Source organism: Patella vulgata, chromosome 8 (assembly GCF_932274485.2).
Source record: "Patella vulgata chromosome 8, xgPatVulg1.2, whole genome shotgun sequence".
NCBI lineage: Eukaryota > Metazoa > Mollusca > Gastropoda > Patellidae > Patella > Patella vulgata.
This window is the reverse complement of record NC_065886.2, coordinates 36,534,417-36,545,238: the sequence shown is the minus strand read 5'-3', so window position 1 is coordinate 36,545,238 and position 10,822 is coordinate 36,534,417. Positions and strand designations below refer to the sequence as shown.

Below are 10,822 nucleotides of genomic sequence, written 5' to 3'. Positions count from 1 at the left end.
GTGTCTCTCGACCAACAAGTCCTGGTTTCCAATCCCTGCCTAGGCCAGGGAGATTCTTCGGGATTTTTATTCTTGGTTTCAATATGTCGTGATTGGCTACTGTATGGCTGACAAGAGAATTACTTCGGCGTAAGGGCCGTTTCACGGACAAAATCTTATAACGATAGTATACCAAATCTTCACTTTCAAGGTGCACCCCCGAAAGTGATTGACCAACCACCCACATAACGTACTTATACGATGCAGTGGAAATCAGTATATTTGGTTTGAAGAAGATGTCAAATTTGCACCTTAAAGCGATAGTTGCATATTTTTTTTAAAGAAAATCAATCAAAACATAATGATTTCTGTATCTAATAGGTTGTCAAACACTGTAATGATTTCTGTATCTAATAGGTTGTCAAACACTATAATGATTTCTGTATCTAATAGGTTGTCAAACACTATAATGCAATCATATGAATCATTCTAACACTTAATATAATGATAACACTGGACATACTAGCAAAAATACCTACAACGTTTTCTATACGACTCATGGTATTGGCAAAGCTCAACGTTAATGTTTCAACTTGAAAATGATATATTTGCCAATTTATCAACTGGCACTAGTGAATTATAGGATTATTCCTTTACAACGTAGGGCTGTGTATAGATTCCATGTATTTAAAGTCTTATCTTAACATATTTTAAACATATGATTTTTAAAAATGCAATTATCGCTTTAAATAAACTATAAACTATAAACATACTTATGGAAAACAGCTACTGATTTATTTAGCTTGAAAACGTTGAGAGAATACTCTTCGAAACATCGTCTAAATACACCAGTAGCTGTTTTCCATAAGTATATGTTTATAGTTTATTTATCTGCCAAGTTATTAAATGCCACTTAAATAATATTATCGCTTTAAAGTAACCATTATTGGGCTGATAAACGTCACCACCACCAAGAAACATTAATATTCAATTTGGTTGTCATCTGTCGAGTAGGACGGACGACCAAGTCGAAAAAGGTTAGGAACGGACTGACGAAAAACGTTCATGAAGTGTGCCTTTTGTTGGCCCACTGGGCTAAAAAGTAAACAAGATATGTTTTAAGCTTTTATTTATTTTAAATATACATTTAATGCCGTGCAAACAGGGAAACGGGGGTAGACGTGTGACATTTAATGTCGTAACAAACGGATAGACCATATTACTTTAAAGGTAAACAAACGGATAGACCATATTATTATTATTATTATTATACATGTACACAAAGCAAGTTTATTTCAATACATTCAGATTAATCAAGCATTAATGTTGGTGCATGTAGGTGTCACTGTAACCACCAAAACATCAAATCCCTATATTGGTTTAATTTGGTCTACATTGACGTGCATGTAAAAGAACCCTTAACAGTTGGAATCCGAATAAAGCGTAGGCCTTATAGTGACGTGTTCCGGTCCTAATTTCCCCCATAACACACTGTATGGCGTATGTCTATCTTCATTATCCCAGTCGGTGCAGACAAGTAAAAAGTTAAACCCCATTTCACTTCGTGTTTTAAAAACGAAAGCAGAATATTTAACAATAGCTTTAATAATTTCAACAATTATAATTATTTGTTTTACTGTTCTATGATCTAAATTGATAGTTCATGTTTCCAACTGGGTGGGGATATATTTTTAACACTGCTCTTTCGGTGTGTATATGCGTTGATCGGTGTTTAAACCCCAAAGAAGGAAAGAATCTTTAAACACCGATTTGTCCTGAACTACGATAATTCAACACTAACAAACGAGGCTAAGCTATCCATCGTAGATACCATACAAACATGGACGCAGTGTATAAATGTAAATCGACATCGTGGAGATTCCTAGTACCATGCGTATATCCAGTGAATTTGGGGAACGGATTTTGAAATGTTACTGGTATGGTGGGGCACTTTTGGGCAAAAATCTACATTGGAGAGTTTTTATAATTTTGTAATGTGGGAATACACCTAAACCACAAAACTTAACACATTTAATGAGTTTTTTTTCCATATTTCTGCTGGAAGTTGGTGGAAATTTCAAATGCAATACTAAAGAATGTAAGTCTAGATTTCCTTGAAACAGAGAGGGAACGGGAATCCCCCTCTCAAAAAGGGAAACGTCATTACCATGCATTCTCGTAGCACTTAGACCACTGCGTGTATCTAAACTATTGATTTAACAGCAACAAGATAACACCAACATCAATAATATGAGGTCGTCAACTCTGTGGAATATGAAGATACAATGTCCAATAACACACATTGAAAAGAATAAAAGTCGACGGAAAAATAATTCGCGCCATTAAGTCAATGTCACTGACAGAGTTACCCACTCCTGGCTTTACACTATTACCACGATGCAACCGGAACTCAGAATTACCAGTCAAGCATCGCCACAACATTTGATAACACCCAATCTTCTTGTAACCTTGGTGTTCTAGATCCACAACATGGGCATTGTTCAAAATTAATGTTTCACGCTCTCGTTCATGTTCTTGCTCAGAGATGATGATTTTCCTTGGCGGTGGAAACCCAGTCAACTGCAAGAATTAAAGAATAAAGTTATATTACATCCTGATTAACACTAGTTGAACTGAATGATGGGTAATATCAGCCATAGTTATGGACGCTGCGGCTGTCTGTTAGTAAGGCTCTGACTCGGTAACCATGGGATTCGTGGTTTCCACGTGTCAATTGTAAATGACAACGTCTAGTCGTTCGGTTGGGACGTAAAACCTTCAAGTGCACACAAAAGAACCATTGATAGTTGGAATTCGATGAAAGGGTAGGTCGTAGTGCCCCCGCCCCCTCCCCTGCCCAGCCACACTGATGTTCTCACACTGTTGGTTCTACCTACCTCGTCCTCCTCCTCGTCACCACCTTCTATTGGCATGACTTTAGTAAAATAGTTGACAGCAGCATATTGGATGAGAGCCGCCATATCATACACAAGGCACACGTTAAGAAACACGTCTATAGCCGTGGCGTATGGTACCCTTGGCAGACCTTCCCTTACTGTCATTCCTATCTGGGCTGTACTCAATATGGTGGTCACACCTGAAAAAAAAATATATATTTATAAATTTATCATGCGCATATTTTCCTTAGTCGGGGCGCTTAGGTGAACAATCACTCACATTTTGACAAAAGCATACAGGTAATTTTTGATGTCCTCTTTCGAATAAATGATGGACACGCGTGATCTGACCGCATTTCCGGTCGTCATTTTGAATACAAAATGAACGTCTCTGAAATAATGGGATTTTGTCTAATTCAACCTTACGATATGATAGAAGATATGTCTAAGCGTTGAAATCTATGATTTAACAACCACTGGGTTCGTCAAAAGCATTTTCATTACATAATTTGCAAGTATAGATACCGACAACCTACAATTTACTTTTGGGGCCTGTGCGATGAAAATTCTTGTAAATGTCAACTTCAACTATGCATTTTTACCCATGGAGCCTTTTTTGTTATATCACTCCGTACTTTCGAAGAATTAAAATCGAAAATGAAACTTTGTGGGACCGAATATCAGTCTAAAATTCAATCAACGGAATATTTAAGGAATTTTTTCCATATTTTCGTTTTTGTTTTTATTTCCTAAAGTTTTCTAAAACCCTTCGAAATGTCTGAACAATGTAGATTTTTTTATTAATCGTGACAATGATACTTGGCACTCCAGATTACAAACTGTTAATTGGCAGTTGTAGAACCAAATTTAAGCTATTTCTTGTCAAAATTTCGAACATATATAACTTCGCTCACAGTAAAGCCATTTGACTGAAATGTTCAATAAATTCATTTTCATTATCTAATATTGAATTAATATAGCACGAACATGTATAACTTCGCTCACAGTAAAGCCATTTGACTGAAATTTTCAATGTATTCATTTTCATTATCTAATATTGATATAATATAGCACGAACGGTCAGCTCTTTATCGAAATCATACATACTGCATCTTTAATACAGCTGAACTTCAACGATATTTAAGGAAGCAGCATATACTAATTCATTAATTCTAGTTTGAGGATTCGGGTTTCCTTTCAATAACGTCACCAACAAAAGTAAAATATTTATGTCTAAATTTTAAAAAAGAGAGAGATGGATTTAAATGTGTTTTAGGCCATTGGACTATCGTAGATCATCCATTTAAATTATTTGGTAAAGTAGAAAACTTTCGAGGTATTTTAGCAATAATAATAATGGTTTTGAAAAAAAAGGATATTCTCTTAAGCCAGATTAGTATATAGCACCGAATGGGTTAATCTGGAGAAGTAATGTGAAATAAGTAACCGGTTAATCCCATAGACTTTTAGTGAAATAAGTAACCATTATTTAAAGGGGCATTATGTAAGAAAAACCTGCGATAGGCAGATTAAGCTTTTACATAATGCCTGCTTAGCAGAACTTCATGTAAATATAGATGTTTATTTACTGACATGTAATCTCATTATTCTAAAGGAATTTTAATGACAATATTATGTTTGCGATTTAAAAAGTACCGAAAGAGTATTAATGCTCTCAATGGTTTTTAGGGAGTGGCAATGTGTCCATGCAAGCCAGAATAATGTGACGTCATTAATCAGCTTTTAAATCATATTAATTTAGAAATTTTAACAGTTTAAGCTTTAACACTTGCAATATTTATGAGTAATACTCCCACCCCCGCCCACGACAATTCGCTTAAGGGAAACAAAGGTTGGGTTGTTGTTTGGGGTTGCCAATTAATTTAAGAGATCGCTTTTCTAAGGTTCGATAAATGGCCACTATTTAAGATCATGTTAGGGTGTGGCTCAATGAGTAAAACACTGGCTCAGTCCAGAGATCCGGGTGACCGGAATTGACCAGCGTGGTTTCCCCTTTCAGCGGATGCAGGACGGGGTTTAGTCCTTCGGATGGAACGTACACAACAAAGAACCTTTGACAGTTTTAATTCGAAATCAGAGTATGCCGTAGCCTCGTTGTCTGGGTAAAAAATCCCTCATAGCACACTGTATGGCTTATGCTCTTCTTCATTAGCTCAGTCGGCGCAGAAGAGCTGGACATTAAACCCCATTTCATTTCATTTATGCAAATCAATAACAATATTTCTCTTTTAAGATTAGTGTATATCGGGTTGTTGATGTACAGTATGTATTTACAAATGTACCATCTTTGTGAGATTGTCTTTAAATGACAACTTTAGAAAAAAGATTAATATTGCAAATTGATCCATTAAGTTAATGTCTTTCTTGCAATATAGTTGCGCAATTGTCCGAGCTTTAATCGCGATAATGGTAATCTCAAAATCACTTAGTTACGCCGTTATCATCATGGGTTATTAACTGTCTTCAAATGAAATAAAATGGGGTTTAACGTCCTACCTCTCTGCACAAACAGGAGTATGAAAACGCGCGTTACACCATGCAATGTGGTATGAGAGATAATTCAAAAATCAATTATCAAGGATGCGTTTACGTGCACGCCAACATGAAAATGGAACTCGATTCGTCGTCCTATCCGAACGACTACACACAATCCCTTGCCATGTCCTCCGTCCTTCACTACCAGAGATACGCCAGACAGTGAGTAGTTAGCTCGTTATTCGTTATTGGTTAATATAGCGATAAACGAGCTACTCGTTTTTCGATATTGGTGAATAACGAAAAACAAGTTGCTTGGTTTTCGATACCGTTAAAAACTTTAATTTTTTTTATCGAGTTAATGTCAATCAATAATCCTTTAAATTAATAACGAGAGACATAAAGCGTGAGGTATTCCATGTCATTTCCCAGTTCACGTCTAAATGTAATGAATCTGTAAAAATTGTTTTTATTCAATTGTCGAGTGTTTAGAGACATAACAATAAACGGTAAATGTGGCTGACCGTGGAAGGCTAATATTTATGAGATCAATGTTTTACGATGGCGTTTGCATTGGGTTATCTGTGTAACTCAGCAACATCACATATAATAACAGGGTGTCGCGGTGGCTCAGTTAGTAAGAAAATGAAATGGGGTTTAACGTCCTAATGTTCTGCTCCGACTGGGCTAGTTATGAAGACGGGCATACGCCATACAGTTTGTTATGAGGGAATCTTTGCCCAGACAGCGGCACTAAGGCCTACTCTTATATTCCAACTGTCAAGGGATCTTTTACGTGCACGCCAATGTTTTCGTTCCATTTGAACGCTTATACGTTGTCCCTTGCCAGGCCCTCTGTCCCGAAAAATGACAAGGGGGAACCACGCGGGAAAATCCCGATGAACTTTCTCGGCCAATGCAAAGATCGAACACGCAACCTCCAGGTTAGCGTGCCAACGTCCTACCCGCTGAGCCACCGTGGCTCCATGAAACAACAGCAACAACATTCGCAGGGATCGAAGACACGACCCCCTGTTAGCGAGGCAACGTCTTACCCGCTGAAACAACAGCAACAACAATCGCAGGGATCGAAGACGCGACCTCCAGATTAGCGAGGCAACGTTTTTCCCGCTGAGCCACCGTGGCTCCATGAAACAACACCAGCAACAATCGTGTTGGTCACATGAAACTGTGCTATTATACATGAAGAAAAACAAACGGTCGTTCTCATTTTTTTCTCCCCCCGATTCTTCGTGTTTGATAATTTACTCTCCCGTTTTTTTATTGATCTATCTGAAAGTTAGGCTAACACTTCTACACGAAATTAGATCCATTTACACAAAAGAACATCCTTAAGTGAGCATCACGACTATTTTGAAACATGTCGAATACAAGATGTATTATCTAGCTAGCAATAGTTTTATAATCAATCTAGCACTAAGAATCCATTAACAGGAGGCCATTTGTTACATTTAGAAGATTTTTATTGTGTAAATATCTGTATTAAGCCGTGTCTGAAATAGAGCTCTTGCAGTTAATACCCAGTTTATCACGTGTTATGTGCTGCTAACATTTTAAACAATTCTTATTATTTATTTAGTTCCGAGGATATATTGTGTTTTCGACAACCAACATCGCCGGTTCAATTTTCTGCGTGGGCCCATTCCAACTTTTCAACTAGCGCCTCCAGCCTGACAAAGGAAGTTTGTTTAGTCGTAGGAGCCGCGGTGGCTCTGTAAGTAAGACGTTTGCTCGCTAACCTGGGGGCCCCGTGTTCGATCCTGGTGTTGCAAGAGAAAGTTCATCGAGATTTTCCGGGGCGTGGTTCCTCCTTGTCAGTTTTAAAGGTCAAAGGACTTGGCAATGAACAGGTTATAGTCAATCGGATGGGACGAAAAACCGAGGTCCCGTGTACACATTGGCTTGCACGTAAAAGATCCTTTGGCGGTTGGAATTCGATATAAGAGTAGTCTCTAGCGCCGCTGTCCAGATAAAATTGCTCTCCTAACACACTGTATGGATAATGCCGTCTTCATTATTCAAAGTCGGAGCAGATCAGTAGGGCGTTAAACCTCGTTTCATTTTGTGTAGTCGTTCCCATGCGAGGTCCATGGTGTAAAGATGAAGTGGAGTTTACTGTCTCGTCAACACAATTCTTCCTTCATTTTGCGACAAACCTTGAGGTTGTTCAAACATGGTTACGATTGCCGAAATGCCAATTAAGTATGGCCTATTCATTCGAATGGGAAGAAAAACTAACGTCTCCCGGTGTACATATGGGTGAAAAGTCGCTGCCCGGTCACAAATCTGCCGATGAGCACGTTGTATGGGATATGCCCTTCTTCATTAGTTCAGTTTGTGCAGGCATGTAGGACGTTAGAACCATCAGTAGGACGTTAAACCCCATTTCATTTCATTTCATTTACGTTAGAACCTATTTCATTTCATTTTCATTTAATACTGAGGGCGAGTGGAGTTGAGTGGAGGTGGGTGGGTGTGACGTCAAACTTTTCTTCACTGACTGGAGTAATGAAGACGGCCATACAGTGTTCGATGAGGGAAATGTTGCCCGGACAGCAGCACTATGGTCTACTCTTATTTCGAAATCCAACTAGCGAGGGTTCTCTTACGTGCGCGCCAATGTGTACACGGGACCTCGGTTTTTCGTTCCACCCGAACGACTAGAAACTGTTTCTTGTCAGACCCTTGGTCCTGCACCAATGACAAGATGGAACCACACCAACACCGGGAGTGAACACGAGACCTCCTTGGTAAGAGAGACATCATCTTACTCTGCGGCTCCCACAGGTGTGTGTAAATGACCACGAGATCATTATTAAATTTTCAACTTATCTTGTGTAGAACAGGCATTACCGTATCCAAGGAATTACCAATTTACATATTTACATATCACTTATCTCGCCCATTCCCAGAAGACCTTGTATCATGCATTCAAAATGTTACGGGTATTCATTTCCGGAAGAAATCAACGCGACCATGACTTCCTTCCAGATTTTTAAATTGGTAATTTTATCCCGCCATCTTAAATAAACAAATGAAGGTAGGATTTCTTTCCTTGGAACAAGCAATAAACGGCCTTTGTTTGTCCTCGGCTAATCTAATTTATATGCCCATTTAGTCGAAGCACTAGAGTCTGCTCTACGGAGACGATATTTAAATGATGAAGCCCCGTGGATGCATGTGATTTCGTATAGAGGAACAATTCTATTAAGTCAAGAATTCCCTCAAGTGGGAGCGTGCAGAAAAATATAATGTCTTTAATTTGAAACGAGGTTCTTCTTTTACATAGACTATGTACAAACATAGACGAGAAAATATTTGAAGGGGGGTCGATAGACGTTTCCCTAACTGTTCAATAAAAATCATTTTTTTAAAAAAAAAGAAAAAAAGTTTTACCATGGTTAACAAGCTGCCTTTTGTTCTACTTATTTATGGAAAACCTTATACATATAACTATTAAGAAAGCGGTCTGTCTTTCCATAATATCAGACAATGAAACATTATGAAAGTACCCGACGTACGTAAGACCCGAGAGAGAGAGAGAGTATAAACCTACGATGTGGGACAGGCGGCGAGCTCCTTGTCACGTACAAGTGTAGGACCAAAACCATGCCACTTGACTCCATGTCAGACCATGCGATCTAAAGCGCAAACGTTAGATCATTCGGTCACCAAACCCCCTGTAAGACAGACAAGGAAGCAAAAGCGTCGCTCGTGTTGTCAGTGCTAAAGCCCTTAAAGTCTCTTTGCGCTATTTCCATGAGCTAAATCTGCCTATTGCAGGTCTTTTTTGGGCCTTAAAGGAGCTAAATTGCTAATATCAGGGACCTACAAATTGACACAAATGGGTCGCAACGTATATAATAATGTAATATGAATGTAAATAAACTGATTTACATTCAATCGTTTCTGTTTTTACTCTAATTTCAAAGCCGTTAAGTTCGGCGAAATACGCCAGAAGTCTCAATCCATTGGCAATCTCTAGCGTCTGGTTATTCCAGTCTACACTGGTAGTATTTATTGCGCATGTTCTCCAGATAACAATATGAGGTCACCGATTGACATGGCTTGTGGAATATGTCTAACCTCGTTCTTCGAGTCGCTTGTTACAAATTGCGCTGAAACGCATTATGGTACACGATCGTAAAATGTTTATTTTGTCTTAAAATATTGGATATCAGAAACCTATCTTTTTCCGGTAAGATCACAACACCAATGTTGATTAAAATTGACAAATAATTCGTGTTTTCACTGTCGAAGGTTTTGGGTGATATTGAGTTAGAGACTTAGCTACTTTAAATGTTATATAAATTATTAATTTATTAACATGACAAGACCATAATTAATTCGCGATGTCTTTTGATGGGGCCGATTTTCAACAGATTTGAATCCGATCTTCGGTTCAACGGCGGTTGATGATTATCCGTAAAAATCGATAATAGAGACATTGTTTATTACGGTAACAAAGGTAACAATAAAAATCGAGGCTATAGTGTTATTGAAATGAGGATTTCTAGATTCAGAGTGAAGTAATTTGACTGAAATTATCAGGATATTCCCTATACATTATCTATTTTAACTATCATAGCGAGAACTGTCAGCTCTTTATGACGTAATCTTACATATTGACGCTTTAAGAAAATAAAATCAATGGTTGATAATCTACCGGTTGGGGTTTAATCGGATTGAATAAGAGACCCATCAAAAGATTATAGATAGCGCTATACAACTTCTTTTGGAAATTTACCATGTTTGTAAATACTAAACGAAATTGAACCATTTTTGTATTGATATTCTTTAGAGACATTCAACTTTCAAGATACTGCAAGGGAAGAGATTAACAAATCCTCAAATGACGTACATAGACCTTGGGCACTAATAATAACCCAACGGATATGCCTGGAAAAGGAATAATCGGAAGACGAAACCATTATAATTTCTTATGTGAGTTTCTCTTTGCCCAGCACAACCAAGGACAAGAGTTTTCCCGAACATAAATTATGTTTAATTACAGTGCAGTATAAAGCTACGAATAACCTCCCTTAGGTAACCGCGCTGGCAGATGGGAGCGCAGTTGTCGTCAACGTGCAGATGGGCGCGCAGTTGTCGTCATCTTACTGATGAGTCCGAGATGTCGGCAGTGTTACTTACCTAATAAAACTCTGGCAGGAGCTGCGTCTCGATTGATCCAGAATGAAATCCAGGATAAACTGACTATTAGATAACAGGGTAAAAAAGTCTGGAGGATAAAGAATCCCAAGTTCCGGTGTAAGTGTATGTGGACCTCTAAAACAGACTGGGGACCTGAAAAATAAATAAAAAATCTCCAGAAAATTGAAAGGTTTTGTTTTTATGGTGATTGCTGTTACCTTTGGGGGTATAAGATGTATTTCCATGTCAAGATATCCTTTATACGGACGTTAATTTGT

At 38.1% G+C, this 10,822-nt stretch overlaps 1 protein-coding gene across 4 annotated transcripts in view; it reads right to left on the bottom strand.

Moving 5' to 3' along the window:
- Nucleotides 1-1,097: 1,097 nt before the first annotated feature.
- The window catches only part of LOC126830561 (gamma-aminobutyric acid receptor subunit alpha-2), a 114,875-nt gene continuing 105,150 nt past the window's right edge, over nt 1,098-10,822 (bottom strand). For all 4 annotated transcript variants that reach the window (XM_050560961.2, XM_050560960.2, XM_050560962.2 and 1 more), the window contains 3 exons: nt 10,545-10,697; nt 2,877-3,076; nt 1,098-2,559 (listed from right to left, as the gene is read on the bottom strand). In XM_050560961.2, the coding sequence (XP_050416918.2) occupies nt 2,239-2,559; nt 2,877-3,076; nt 10,545-10,697 (674 nt within the window). In that variant the 3' untranslated portion in view covers nt 1,098-2,238. The remainder of the gene's footprint in view (nt 2,560-2,876; nt 3,077-10,544; nt 10,698-10,822) is intronic.